The sequence below is a fragment of the Pocillopora damicornis genome, chromosome 1 (assembly GCF_964200805.1).
Source record: "Pocillopora damicornis chromosome 1, jaPocDami1.2, whole genome shotgun sequence".
Classification (NCBI taxonomy): domain Eukaryota; kingdom Metazoa; phylum Cnidaria; class Anthozoa; order Scleractinia; family Pocilloporidae; genus Pocillopora; species Pocillopora damicornis.
In genome coordinates this window covers 18,907,405-18,923,720 of record NC_142670.1, presented here as the reverse complement: position 1 = coordinate 18,923,720, position 16,316 = coordinate 18,907,405, and the positions used below count along the sequence as shown (strand labels likewise).

Here is a 16,316-nt window from a genome sequence, read left to right as displayed (position 1 = left end):
ACGTGTCAAGGACACAACTGTCAATCTCAAGAAATGCGGTACTGTGTACCAGATCCATTGTGAGAAGTGTGACAAGGAGTACGTTGGCGAAACGGCCCGTGCTCTGGAAATCAGAGTGAAAGAACACCAATCAAGAAGTTCATCAGCTGTTCACGAGCATTGTCGCCTAGAGGGCCACTCGGTGGACCCAAATAAGACAAAAGTACTATCAACCGAAGTTAACACCTTCAAACGCAGGATAAAAGAAGCTATTCAAATTAAACTTACGAAACCGGCGTTAAACAGAGACAATGGTTACGAATTAGCAGCTATCTATGACACAATTCTAACCCCCAAGAGGCGTTAAAAAAAAACCTTACTTTTTTAAAATTCATCTTTTTAACATTCATATCATTGACTGATGAAGTCCGGTCGAAATACGGACGAAATATTTCATAAGTTTTAACTTTTAGCTCCGAGTTTGAAAAAATTTTTAACTTTTAGGGAACACAATAATCGCAGCGGCACTCATTTTTTGGCTGTTTTCCAAGTAGTATGACATACCGCGCACGCGCATGACGAGCGATTTTTCATGCATACGACAAATTTAAAGCTTGATGTGAAAAAGCAAGCGTGAGGTGTGGCACGAGTCGACACGGAAACTAAAATAGTCCCACTGAGCGTTCGTCTATGACTTAATCGAAAGTTTTACCAATTTTTTTTCCAATTAGAAGTTGTCAAAGCTCAATGGCAGAAACAGTTTTTACTAAGTACAGCGAACGGTCGTCGCCCACTGCATGCAAAAAAAGACCTCTAAATATAAAGTAACAGACTCCTTTAAGACCCATTCCCTAACGTACTAGCAGCTCTTTCTCCTGATTCAAACATTCACGCTATACTATTAAAATAGCACACAGTTCGCTGCCCCTGACAACGCTTATTAAAAATTTCCCAAATCAATATATTTGGTTTAACTCTATCCTATCATGGTGATAACAGAACCATAAGGTACTTCTCCTGTACTATGAGCTTGCCTGAGTGAGCATCGCAGTCTTCCTTCACTTCTCAAGTTCGATAAAGAGATATTGGGAAACAAATTGACTTTAAATTGAACTTGACTAGTATTGAAAGAGGAACTTTACAGAGTTCAACATGCTTAAGTGATAAAACTATGAAACATGATGCTCTTTTTTACACTTTAAACTTCTTTTAATACCACCTGCAGACTTCCTTTAAAAAACTTTCTACTGAGATTCACGCAGAATTTCCGTTATCTTCGAAATTCAAAATACGAAGTCATTGTTATAATGCAAGTAAATGGCAACGAAACTCTTCGTTTTATCTAATAACATTTTTTTTCAGAATTATTTGGCTTTTCAAAACTCGCTTCTTATTATCATTTGTTTGACACAACTTTAATATTGTTCTTGTCAGGAATAGGGGAGAACTGTAAACGTATTTTTCACTCAGGTCATGACAATAAGGCCAAACTTATTTCGATTCTTAAGTCATGAACGATACTTAAATAGTTTCCGGTCCAACCATACGCATACCTATCGCATACCTATTTATGTGCTATCGACCTTTTATATTCATTTTTATATCAAAATGTGAGACCTCAGATATCTTTCTGTCACTAAATTTGGATCCGTTTTCTCAATTTGACAAGAGGCACTTCTTTGCAATCACTTTCCGTGAGAGTTCTGCCATGTATATTTTACATTTTTTTTTCTTCAGTGCAGTCACTGCTGGTGCCTTACAACCATGGCTGATCTCAGGAAGGAGCGAGTTTACAAGATAAGTTAAGTTTAAGTTTTCATCACTGTAGTCCAACAGTATCAGACCAGCGGGTGCTGGTGAAGCTTATTAGCATCCTAATTAAAGTTGAAATTTTGAGAGCACAGTGAAACAGATATGTGGCCATCCACAGAAAAACAGGGAGTATGATAACTGTAAAGCCACTTATTGCTTGGCTTTGTTTCAAGCAGTATGACATATCGCACACATGACGAGCGATAGGACATACAAACGACAAATTTGAAACTCGATGTGAAAGGCGTGCATGAGATATGAAACGTTGAGACACGGGTCGATCAGACACAGACACTGAAAACAATTCCATAGCGCGCTCGTCTATGGTTAAATCAAAAGTTTACATTTAAAATCTCAAAAGCGTATGAATAATTTAACAAAAGAAGGTTCTGACATCAGCGAATCGTGTTTTGAAAGGAAAATCGAGCATGAGAGCTTCACTTTTTCATGATAGAGCCGTGAGTTAAATCAGGTTTTAAGTCTGTACCTCAGTAAGACATTGCTAAACTGGCTTCTTTAAGTATATCCCTTGAAATAATATGACTTGGCTTCCTGAAGAAAGCCTCTGTGGTCAGCTGCATAACACATTAAAGGACAAACTAACTTAAAACCGTCCAAGGTGAAGCCATAGGCTCGACTTCTATTAGTCTGCTTATAAGACATATTAAATAAAATTAATCTTTTAGAAAGGACTTTGGTACTCACTCAAGAGTGTTCCCCATTACTGGCAACTTCCGGTCATCATCATTTTTTCAGTTGTGTGAGTCGAGTTTCTGTCAGCTGAATCAAACGCAAACTTCTGGCTGATTTTCAGTAGCGATAGGAAAATCGAAAATATCCGTATAACTGCAATAAAACTACAAGACTTGCGAGAGTTCTCTTCTCAGAAAGATATCTAAGCCCAGTCACCTAGTGTTGTTTTGAGGCACGACCAGCCGTCTACCTCTGGTATATGATGTGGGAAGTTCACTGTCATGCAAATTAATAGTGGGGGTATGTTTCTAAAGAAACTGTGGTGCAGCATCGATGGGAGAGTATAACAGGGTAATTTAGTTTAACAACTAAAGTGATATCGTAAATTGGCCACCGTAGAGATTAATTGATTTCACTACTGAAATAACCCTGTCATGCAAATTATTGACGTCAGGTCTCTCCGCCAAAATTAAGTCGCAGTAAGAATTTAATAAAGTAAAAGAAACACAACAGGTATTGTCATCAATGCATATTAAATATTTAATTTTTGATCAACACCAGCGAATCCACTATGTGAGACTAAGTGGATCAAAGTTGTGCAGAAAATGGAAAAAGTTATGAATTTTTATAGAATTAAAATCGTTTTTTTCTACGATGGTGTCACTTTGGATCGCGGCGCCTCGATCGATCGCATCTGACCGCATGGTTCCAACGAACAAAGAACACAGCTGCAGGCGTATCCGGTCGACCTTTTCACCTTAAGAATACTTGCAGCATACAGTTCGATTCACATCGTATACAAACGTGTTCATCTTGAATAATAACTGCAACCTATTTACAACAATAATAATTTGTTTCGTTTAATTAAACACGAGCATAATACTGAGTTCACAACAATTTTCCGATTAGCTGTTTCCTCCTGAACTGACGGTTAAATAGCTGATAACTAATAACAATGTTTTTCTTATAAGCCACATGTTTCAGACTACCCCTAGGGGTTTTCAAGATGTGTTTAGGAAGTATTCTAGACCAAAGGAAAGCAAATAAATTGTGACAAATATCAATGAAGTTCGAATATCTTGCCGGAAGGGAAATCAAAAAACTTTACCATCGATGGCAGTTGTTTCAATCCAAATGCACAATGGTCCTCCAGATAAATAATGGTCCATCCCTCACATAGCCTTATCTTAATGCAAGGACAGCGAACAAACCCGTGACGCAATTTACATTGAATTTTGACGAGTTTCTTACCCCTCTCCCCCGATCAAATTATACCTGAAAAGTCCAGGAAATGAAATCTTCGAACGGTGTTTACATATTCCCACCTAAACAAACCAATAAACCTTAGTTATGGAAAAAAAGATGATAAAAATGTTTTCAAGAAGCAATAATGGCCAAGCTAACTCAGTGGTTCATTACGTCTTCTGGCCGTAATCCAGTATCACCAACCAAAATAGTCAAAATGTCAGAGAGAAATTAACCATAAGCCGTAAAATAATAAAAATTTGAACCGTTAGACTAGGCCTGTCCCGATAAGGATCCTAAAATGCTGGAAAGTTGCTAATGTTAATAGTTTCTAAAAATTACAAAACAAATACCAAAAGTTGTTACCTGAATTTCTTGATATTGTTATAGAAATATTAAGTTGAATTTAAAAAGCTTTATTTTTCGTTCTTTACAAGAATTGCCAACATCAGTCAAAAAAAAAAAAAAGCTTGAAACTTAGCTTTAGAGAGTTGCTAGAAAATATGGGCGAATTTTAAGGATACTCTTATGTCTAACGAACAAAACACATGGTTCGTTAGACATCATTTTGGCCAATTATCAAATGTAGTATTAGATAAGAATGGAAATAGACCAACGAAACGTTGTCAAGGGACAGTTCATGTGTTCAAAAGCCTTTTGATAAACATTCAAGGATTTCGCATAAATTGAAGTTTTCTATGAAATCGTTGACTTTTTCGTACTTAGCATGTGATGTAACTGATACTCTTTTAATGCGCTATTTCAGAAAGAGGAAACTCATTCAAAACCTGCTGTCCACAAAGCTATTAAGTTTGATTTCCAATATCACTATGTCAGTCTCGACGTACAAGTACAAGTTAAAAAAAAATACCTTGACAGGTATCAATTAACCTTTTATAGATATCAATCACTGTTCTTTTAACGTACTAGTTTTCCTACTGGTTTGTAAATTGCTAGCGTTGTAAGATGTTCGAAAAAACATAGAATTAGCGATAGCGCATAATGTTTTATATGTTATAAATAGAGACCAAACCCTAAGCAATTTACTGTGCCGTATTCTGTTTTAAAGCACGCAGGAAGCAGCTAGAACAAGAAGGAACACGAGATTACGTCTCGTGTTTCTCCCCACTTATTGAGTTTTATGCGTGCTTTTACGCGCAGTACAGGATGCGCAGAGCAATACTTAGGAGTAAAAATTAAAGTTAGCGAGCCCCTCTAAAGAAAATAAACATCACGAAAAAATGGCCCAATCGTTTAGGTTCATCGTTAGCAGTGCGATGCATGGGTCACTCCCTTATACTTCAAACTCGCACTTTTATACTCTACTGATGGTTTTTGATGATCAGGACTTAATAACTAAATGGAGGTTATTCTTCTGTGTTTCCAAAAAGAGCAGAAGGATTAAACAATTACAAAACGTCTATTGTAAAGGAGATGGTAAATTGTTAGTCTGAGATCTTACGTTAAAAGCGTTCTCAAAGAGGTAACAAAAAGTGAACTCTCCTGGTTAACGCAGTCTTGAGCGAGAGTATATCAGCGCATTCTTTTTTCTCATTGAAGTTAGGACGATAAAGAGAAAAACAAACAAAGAAGCGCTCGCCTGAAACATCCCCACGGCTGAGCGAACAATTAGATGAATATTCCTACTTGCATCCGTTTTGATCGTTCAAAACATTCAAAAAGGTTCGGTGTTATTCAAACTATTCAGTTGTTGGTAACTTCTTGCAAATTAACATGTCGAGGCGTGCTAGGCATGAGCCAGACTTTTACGTAACATTAATTTATTGAATAAAGTTTGCAATCGTGCCTGTAATTCAAAATACCGTCCGAAGGTAAAGCCAACTGTAATAGGCTTCACTAAGTCGAGCAAAACGAGTTAAAGGAGGAAACACGGGACTATTCAACCTGAAGATCAGCTTCCTTACTGGAGAAATCTAAGATGTCAATTTTTCCAAGCATATTCGATAATCATTGTCTTATTATATATTTGGTAATTAAACCCTCCTATGAAAAATCTACATGCTGGTAAATGGCTACTGCATGTAACTAGTTTGTCTTAAAAAAAAAATAGAATATAGAATATCAATTCTTCAAAGCGTATTCGATAATCATTGTCTTATTATATATTTGGTAATTAAACCCTCCTCTAAAAAATCCATGCACTGTAAAATAGCTACTGCATGAAACTAGTTTGTGTTCAAAAAAAAAAAATAGCAGGCTCAAGCAGGCGATTTCTAGCCATAATCATTATTGTTTCGTCTCTTTTCTCGGAGGGCCATTCAAATTTACCGCCGATGGACTTAAAAAGTACCTGGATGTGTCGACGCATTCTACGCGATGGGGTAAATCAACAGCACTTCCCTAGAGCCACATCTAAAATCAAAGTTGATATGTGTTCATTATAGTTTCACGTTTCTATTTGACAACCATCTGTTGGTGGTGCCTCATGTAGATACAGTTACCACCAACGAATGGTCGTCAAGTAATCTGAAAGGAGAGACAGAGGGACTGCTTGTCGCAGCTCAAGACCAGGCTATAACACCAGAAACTACCAGAAAGTAATAAGGGGTTAGCAAGTGGAGAGCAAATGCAGAATGTGTTCGCAATATGAAGAGACAGTGGACCATATTGTATCTAGATATGAGGTATTAGCTAAAACAGAGTAAATCTTCAGGCACGATAATGTTGCAGGATATCTCCTCAGAAAGGTGCTTAGCGTATGAACAGAATGATTGACTTGAGTGACTGATGCCCTAGGTGCATGGCTTGCGCACGGCAGATGAACAAAAAAGAACACCAGCAAAGACTGTGATAGAAGAGGTAATAATAATAATAATAATAATAATAATAATAATAATAATAGAAAGATATTAGTGAGTCAATTGACGTCCATTAGTCTCTTATGCCCGAAACGAATTTTTAACATGCAGAAAATGGGGCAAAACACATGGAAGCTGATTTGATTCATTCGGAGGCTTAGCTTTTAAAATTGTGTAAACATGGGAAGAGGCGAACTTTAACTAGTAGCTTGATGAAAGTTTTACAGCTCCAAACGACCGAGCTGGGTACGAAACGACTTAATTGTTTTAGTACGAGACGACTCAACTGTTTGGGTACGAAACGTTCTAGCTGGGTACGAAACGACCGAAGGTAAGAAACGACTGGTAACCGCTTTGGGGTAGCATGAAATCAAACAATAAAACTGTTGCCTGTGTAAAGTTTCTGATCTGAGTGGACAACATTGCAAAATCATTGACATCAGAAGGTAGCAATGGAATGTTTCCCGCTCGTGTTTATAGACAACCACCGTTACACGTTAACAAAGCTTGACTGAGCGTAAGGTTAAACCGGCATGACATTTTGGTTTTGTGGTATTTTGCTCTCTTACACACTTTAAAGGAGGTCGTCAAAATGTTCCATTTGTTTCTCCATGGCATCCTCTACTTTATTCATCATGCTATACAACAAATTACTAGACGACTGTGCCTATTGTGAAGCGTTGTTTTTGTTTTACTCGGGACCAGTTCTGAAGAGTTTGATATTTATAAGACTTTCCATAATAGGATGGTTAACAGCTGGAAATCATCGAACAGTTCTGTTGCATACTCAGCAATTCATTTGAGCTATCATTAATCCTATTCATTTCGCCATTCACGTCTTGTCACGTTTTGTAGCAATATAAATGCTTGTTAATAAGTGTATATTGTCCCAACCGAAATATAACCAGAAATGCTACCAAATATATAAACTCGTGAGTTTAGCTCTAGATAGGATTATTACTTTGATTAGTGTGTGTACGAATAAAAAACTTTTGCAGAACCGAGTAGTTAACAAGCTCTCTTCAAATTATTAACTTTATAATGTTTTTGACCTCACTCTTACAAGTAAACTTTTAAAACATTTTATCAAATCTTAGCATGTTAAGCTTAAGCGTGTTGAGCATTATAATCCTAGATGGTGCCATTTTTATTACGTAGCCAGAGGAAGAGGATTCTTATCATCTCCCTTGTTGAAAAAGAACAAGGGATTTAAATGTACATAAAACATCTGTAATAACCACCACAACTACTCTTTCTAATAATACAGAAAATCCATATTTGAAAAAATTACTGTAATACTCAAGAAATGTTTTGGAATCAGCCGAACAATTCTATAATTTGCACGAGGCCGTCATCATTCGAGTTCCCACCAGCCAAACCGGAACAATCTTCGCCATTACAGTACGAGCCCCCTCCACCTCCAGCTTGTTCCCATTGGGTACCACTGCCTCCCCCAAAGTAGCCACCACCTCCACCTGATGCACATTTATCCTCTGATCCACCTTCCCCACCACCAAACCCACCAACTGCTCCTGGTGCAGGGCCCCCGTTATTACTGCTATTCATACCTCCGGCTTGACCTCCAATCCACGCTTGCGCACGTGATCCACCTCTTTCACCATGGGAGGAGCCTAGCCGGGCACAACCTTGACCAAACCAACCCGCTCCCACTCCTCCGTGGTAGTTACCGCCTTCACTGTTGCATTCACCTGGCTGCCCACCTGTGCCTCCATTTCGAACTTGTGACGAAACCTGCCCTACACTACTGGTACCATTTGATTCCGCCTGACCATCCACACCATTATATCCACCCGACGCACCCCCTCCTCCTCCGGCAGCCAGCAACAGAACATCAGCTGTAGTATAAACAAAACTTTCTCCCCCTCCTCCAGTGCCAGCATTGTCTTCTACAGACAATAAGGATAAGTGATCATAGCATGGTGTATGTTTATAGAAAACTTTCTCTGAACGGGATGTCGAATGGACATAATTCAATAACATACAGAAATTTCCGAAAATTCGATTGCCAAAATTTTCGAGATGATATTCAGTCTCAATGTTGGAATAATGTATATGAGTCTTCCGACCCAAACGAGATGTGGCAGCAATGGAAATGTACATTTCTAGCTATCGCTGACAAACATGCCCCACTGAAAACGATGCGCGTTCGTTCACGAAGTTCTCCGTGGATTACCGGTGGGTTGAAAGACTTGATGCATAATAGAGATATATTAAAAATCAAAGCAATCAAAACAAATGATCCCAACAATTGGGCAGTGTTTAAGAAACAAAGAAATTTAGTCAATAAGCAAGTACGCTTAGCAAAGCAAGTTTATTACCAAAATATTTTTAACAAGCACACTAGCGACTCCCGAAAGACCTGACAGACTATAAACGAGCTAACTTCACGTAAATCTGGGAAAATGTCAGTGACATCACTAAAAGTGAATGGATTAACGATAACTAATCCACTGGAGCTATCAAACGAATTCAACAACCATTTTGCTAATATTGGTCCAAAACTTGCCAGTGAGATAGATTTTGATAGTAGTAGCTATAAACGATATCTTGCCGGTACAGATAAACGGTTTGAGCTCCAACCTACTAATCCAAATAAAGTATTTTCACTTTTAAATAAACTAGACAAGTCAAAAGCAACGGGCCTTGACACAATATCTGCTAGGTTTATCAGGGAATGCGCTGACCTTATTTGTGTGCCGATATGTGATATTTTCAATCAATCTATTAGCCAAGGGAAGTTCCCAGATGATTGGAAATATGCAAGGGTTACACCTCTCTTTAAACAGGGTAACCGCGATGATGTCAACAATTACCGCCCAATATCGGTGATTCCAATAGTGGCGAAAGTGTTTGAAAGGATAGTTTACGATCAATTGTATGCCTATCTGGAAGAACATGATATTCTATATCAAAATCAATCAGGGTTTCGTGCTACTCATTCAACTGTAACAGCATTGTTGGAAGCGACAGATTCTTGGGCATATAATATTGACAACGGGAAAATCAATGGAGTCATTTTTCTAGATTCGAAAAAAGCTTTTGACACTGTTGATCATCAGATCCTCCTATCGAAATTAAACTATTATGGCATACATGGCAAATCTTTCAAATGGTTTCAGTCATACTTGGAAAACCGCACACAGAAATGTTCTGTGAACGGGTCGCTGTCCAGCAGCTGCTCATTAACTTGCGGCGTCCCCCAGGGGACCATCCTCGGTCCACTATTGTTTTTATTATATATCAACGATCTTCCAAATTGTTTATCAAATTGTGAGCCGAGGATGTATGCTGACGACACACACCTTACATATGCGGGCGGTGATCTTGAGAGTATACAGCTTTGTCTGAATGAGGACTTAACAAACGTTTTCAACTGGCTACAAGCGAATAAACTCACACTGAATATGACAAAAACCGAATTCATGCTAATAGGGTCAAGGCAGAGACTGGGTACTCTCACAGCTTCACCAACAATTAGAATGAACAGCACTCAGGTGAGCCAGGTTACCTCTACAAAATCGCTTGGTGTGATTATAGACGATAGGCTCGATTGGCATAGTCACATCGAAAAATTAACAAAAAAGATTGCCTCTGGTATCGGGTGCCTAAAGCGAGTCAGGCATCTGATCCCAGCATCGACCTTACATCTGCTTTACCAAGCTTTAGTAAAACCTCACTTTGATTACTGTGACACTGTCTGGGGTAGCTGTGGGATAACGCTACGAGATAAGCTGCAGAAATTACAGATTAGAGCAGCCCGTGTTTTGACATTTTCCAGCTATGATGCCGATGCAACTAAGCTACTTGAATTTTTAAGTTGGAAAAATCTGACAAGCCAGCAGGAAATTCATAGAGTTACCATGGTTTTCAAATGTCTGCACGGGCTAGCTCCTGAATATCTTAATTCTAAGTTTAAATGGCGTAACTCTGCTTATGACCTCAGGGACTCTGAAAATAAACTCAATGTTCCTCTACCTCGCACTAACTATTATCGAAAAAGCTTTAGCTATAGTGGAGCCACATTATGGAATAGTCTTCCATGTGATATAAGGAACACAGAGTCTCTGGGGTTATTTAAACGCAAGATCAATGCCACTCTATAACGCACGGCATTCACGGAAAACAGCTTTTAAATATTAGTTAATGTTTTAATTTTTAAATAGTTTTAGTTAATGTAATTGCTGATGAATTGTTTCGTGCTTAAATAAAGATTATACTTATACTTACTATACTATACTTATACTTATACACTCCTAGTTGAGCTGCTGTTTTGTTAGTGCTTTGTCCGCCTTTAACCTCCACTGAATCTCCTCCTCTTTGTCCCACCACAATATTTAACACTGTTCCTTTATTCAGTCTGAACTTCCCCTCTCTAAACGCTCCCTTTCCACCATAATATGTTCCTGGATTGTCTCCATAATCGTATGAATGTGTTCCTCCACGAGCACCCCAGGCTTTGATGAGATAGCGGGTGGACCAGTGAACGTCTGTATAGTTCCAAAGCGTCCTCCTCTTCCATCGGTTTTGAGATTCACAGTACCTTTAAAAAGAAAAAAGGATTTAGGCCTGAAATGCGCAATGAACATGATATATGTGAAATTTTAGGTGAAAATGTAACCAAAAAACGTGAATTGAATTTGAAGTGTTGAAAATAACAAGTTAGTTAGTCTGTCTTAAAAACCAAAATATCCAAATATCCAACCCGAAACGAAGATTCCAGAACATTTGCACCGAACTTTTAAATTTAGATCAAGAATAAATTTTTGACGCGAAACAATTTTAACTGCAAGGAGAAGGGAATTTTTTATCTATGATTGGTACCAAGTCATAGTTCATTGCCAAATGTTCACACAGGGGGAGTTGTCAGATATCAGTAAATTGAAGCAATGTTACTGTTCAATAGTTCATATTGTTTTTAATAGAAAAATCTCTGAAACCACTGCAACATTATATAGATAGACTGAGTGCTTTTGGTAGAGCATCAATTTTGGGAATTACATATAACAAAACTGTAACAAAATGACGGAGATGTTTCAATACTTGGTATTAATGCTGAGTTCTTTTCCTTTGTATTGATCGTAAACGTCAAATAAGTCTAACCGAGGAAATTATTCACAAGTTATAGCATGAGGTTCAATGTTCTTTCTTCAATTTCTTGGATGATCTGTTCCTGTTAATATTTTGAATAACATTTTACGTACAGTTACAGAATCTGACTCACGTAAAACAAAAGTTGACACGTATATATTATCATTGTCATTAGAAGTGTGGGTAATTCTGTCTGCATTAAAAATGATTGTCTGGTTAACTAAGACAAACTTTAATACAACTGCTTTCCAATATTCATTATTGACACGAGATCATTAGCAGAATTGATTCCTTGTTTGTTATTGTAAATCAAAGAGCATAAACTCATTGCAACACAAGGTCAATGTACGTTGGAGTAGGACCAGGGTTTTTTCTCCATATCTGAATTCAGTTGAAATTTGCAATAGTTTGATAAGTGTGTCTGACTCTTATAAAGACACATGGGTTAGTTAGAAGAAAACATTGATAAATACCGACTTGCTCCACACTTTAATCTAATTATCCTATGATACACCCTCACAGAAAAATTCAACAAATACTTCTTCTCGTGTCGTGTAACTATTTAATGTTACCCTCTTCGTATTAAGCTTACAAACACTCTTTGTAACTCTTCTAACCTTCACATAACGACGTAGCCAAGAAGACTTCGGTATGCTTGGACGAATACGCTCATAAATAAATTCCTTCAGTTTTCTGGCCTTTCTTCTAAGACGTTTCAGCCGGTAGCTTCTGGTATTCTACTGGGTTCTCGATCACGTCTAAATACACGGTTGTGGTTACACGTAAACATAATATGAGACAGCTCGTTTGATATAGCAGGTTTCACTTGATATTTCTCGATAGAAGGTTCAATCGTAAAGGATCGCTCTTAAATTGATCTCCCGTAAAGTTCGCGGACCGACCTGTTCCCAAGACGCTCCACAAGTTTTAGCCTGGGTCTACCGCGAACGGTGTGTGACTTTGTATATATATTGAGCGTAATAGCCATCGCATTTTTTTGCGTACATCATGGCAGCCATTGCTTTAAACCATGCGCTCAAGGGTTCATTCTAGCCCGAATAATAAATAATAAATTGCTGACGCGAAACAATTTCCGATCTAATAAAATAATAGTCAAATAAAGCTCAGAGAAATAACATCTTGCAACGACACAATTGCTTTATGAGAACTGTACATTTTTTGATAAAATATTTTCTTACCTTTGCAGGTATGTCCATCGCCCGAAAAACCGGTTCTGAAAGAGCAGCGATACGATCCCAGAGTGTTTTTGCAGTCAGCGTTCACATCACAAACGCTAAAGGAGGCATTACATTCGTCAGCATCTGTTAATGAATATCCAAATCGTTTAGAGCGACAATATACAATGATCATGAAGCACAATTTTAAGCAAATTGTTCAGATCCTCTTTCATCAAGTTAGTCACAGTTAATTAAAAAAAAACCAAGAGAACGAGTGTCAAACAGTTTTATCGAGCAGGCTCTTCAAGAGTTTCTATGGATATCATTCCAATAACATTGAATCGTTGCTGGGTGTTGGGAATTAAAGCGAGGTGTAAACAATGAGTTCTCCTTACTTAGTAGGATGCAAACGAGTCAAGATTTATCAAATCATACTCTGAAAAAGATAGATTCCTATGAATATGCAATTCTTGCGGTTATCTACTGCCATACATAGATTGAGATGTGAAATATATAAATAAGAGAAAAGGTAAGGTTAAAAAATACCCGTCATGTTTCGAAATGCGCGGGCGCTTATTCGTAGGCCGGGTGATGCGACTTAAGTTGATTTTAGTTTCTTGCTGTTAGATTAAGAACCAGCCATCTGCTCTGTAAGGGCTGACATAAAATTTCCTTGCTTTTTCATAACAAGTTTCCAAGGAAAAAATTTTAAACATTTTAGAACAATTCTAACATTCCTTTGACATAGTAACGATCTTTTCCAGTCCCTCCACTAAACGATCAGACTTACGATCAACAATATTGTTGATAATTATTGATATTAATATAAAAGGATTGTACCAAGCACAAAGCTGACCGTCAGCTTTCATGTCATGTACGATACTTTTTAGTGCATATCCATTATTTTAACTTTCTTACTCTACCTTCGGTTTTCATGTCACAATGAGCCAACACAGGAGTGTCAGGTTTGATGAAATTCAGCCAGTATTTTCCGCTGACCGCTTCTCCACCTTCACTCGCCCTGATTTCCTTACACGAGTCTGCAGACAACCCTGGAATGGCACCGAGAATAGCTAGAAAATAAGAAAATGAGAAAGTGAAGAAAAAACGCGATATCACCCCCTCTAAAACAGTTAGCCGAATCATTTTGCCTTAACGCTCACCTCTCTTCATATCTCGTCTGAAGTAATATCTCTCAGAGTTGGGTACAAAATCTTGAGGCTTGGCTTCCTTTGTTCGGTTACTCACCTCACACTTGTCTTGTGTCAAGACGTAGTTAAAGCTTTGACATCTGACGTCACGATAACATTCCCGCAAACTCAGATCTCCGAATGCTGCTCTAGTGATTGTTTTAAAAATGTGATTTTGAAGCATCTTACCAAGAATGGAGACTTCGCGTGTATCACGGTGGTACTGAGCAACAACTGAGTGAAACAATACCAACATGAAAAGGAAAACTGGTAAATGAAAGAACTCTTGGACTCCCATTGTAGTTATATAATTTCACCTGAAATGAAATCATAAAGTTTGAGAGCACAGTGGTACAAATACGAGTATGTCCATAGAAAAACAGGAAATACGATAACTGCAGAGGCACTTATTGTTTGGAAGTTTTTAAAGCTGTATGACATATCGCAGACACGCATGTCGAGCGATATGTCATGCACCCGACAAATTTAAAGCTTAGTGTAAAAAAGCAAGCGTGAGACTTGGCGCTAGTCGATAAGACACGGATACCAAAACAGTCCCATTGCGCGTTCGTCTATGGTTTAATCAAAGGTTTCTACTAATTTTTATCTAATAAGAAGTTGTCAAAGCTTTTTGAGTGCAATTCCTTAAACGCAGAGACAGTTTTTACTAGATACAGCAAACCGTCATCGTCCCGGTGTTATAAAGTAACAGACCTCTTTGACAGTTAGCACACAGTTCGCCGCCCCTGAAAACGCGTATTAAAAATTTCCCAAAATGATATCTTTGGTTTAGCTCTGTCCTATAATGATGATAACAGAAGGTACTACTCCTATGCTATGAACTTACCTGAGTGAGTATTGCAGTCTTCCTTCACTTTTCAAAATCGATAAAGAGACCTTTGGAAACAAATTGACTTCAAATGGAATTTGACTTGTATTGAAAGACGAAGTTCACAGACTATAACATGCTTAAATGATAAAACTATGAAACACGATGTTTTTTTTAAAACTTCTTTTAATAACATCTGCAGGCTTTCTTTGAAACAATTTTGGCTGAGATTCACGCAGAATTTCTGTTTTCTTTGAAATTCGAGGAAATGGTAACGAAACTTTTAGTTTTATCTAAAAGAAAACTTTATAAGAATTCTTTGGCTTTTCAAAATTCGTTTCCTATTATCGTTTGTTTGATAATAACAATATTGTTCTTGTTACGAATAGGTCAGAACTGTAAACGTAGCACAGTGATACAAATATGTGGCCGTCCACAAAAAAACAGGGAATACGGTAACTGCAGATGCACTTATTGTTCGGCTGTTTTTCAAGCAGTATGACATATCGCAGACACGCATGACGAGCGATATGACATGTAAGCCACAAATTTAAAGCCTAGTGTAAAAAAGCAAGAGTGAGATATGGCACGAGTCGAAAAGGCACGGATACAGTCCCATTGCACGTTCGTCTATAGCTTGATCAAAAGTTTCACTTATTTTTTTCCAATAAGAAGTTGTCAAAGCTTTTTGAATGCAATTCCTCAAAGGCAGAAATAGTTTTTACTAAGTACATTCTGGTTCGAGGGTTTTGTTTTGCATACTTAGATCAACCCTTCATGAGAGCAAAACACATAAATTTTGGTTTTTTAACGGTTTTTTCCACTTCAAATTTGTTTGTTGTTTGACACCTACTTTGACGCTACTGCCATGACCCGAAATATGCAATTTTTTATGTCGGCTCAGCGGAAAGTTCCAACTTTTTCCCTAAGACATTTTTATCCAGCCTGACTAAAATAGGGTAGAAGAGCATGGAAATATAACAACATGTTGTGGTTTCGGCGGAATTCTAGAAAAGCTGCAAAATTTATGCGGCTAACTTATGTTTGACGAGTGATTTGAGTCCATAAAAGCTTTTTTAAGACTCGCAACAGGATAAAACATCATTAAGTAAAGAGAAATCTTCATCTTCATCTAGAAAGTTACTGCCCCCGAAAGTTGACTCTTAGCTCTAGGCAACCTATTGTCTTGTTTATCACTAAGTTAACGTGGAAGGGGAAAAAACTTTAGAGGCAGGATAGCTCTGACAAGATTCAAGTTTATTCAGAATATTTTATGTTGTTCATTTAGAAACTGCTTAACTTAAAATAGCGTTTGGAGGTGTAATACTGAAGCGAGTGGTGACTGATTTCCTCTAAAAAGATCCCACTCGGTGACCTCCTGCTCTAGTTATTTCGACTTGATTGAATATAAAATCGATATGGATTGAAATTTTTGGTCGATTCGTGTCACTCATTTGCCTTT

At 37.8% G+C, this 16,316-nt stretch overlaps 1 protein-coding gene across 1 annotated transcript; it reads right to left on the bottom strand.

Moving 5' to 3' along the window:
* Positions 1-7,865: 7,865 nt before the first annotated feature.
* On the bottom strand, positions 7,866-14,323 carry LOC113678961 (uncharacterized). The gene is given in 4 exon segments (XM_089181094.1): positions 7,866-8,455; positions 10,793-11,047; positions 11,050-11,109; positions 13,993-14,323. Coding segments are annotated over 4 exon segments (1,236 nt in total).
* Positions 14,324-16,316: the final 1,993 nt, after the last annotated feature.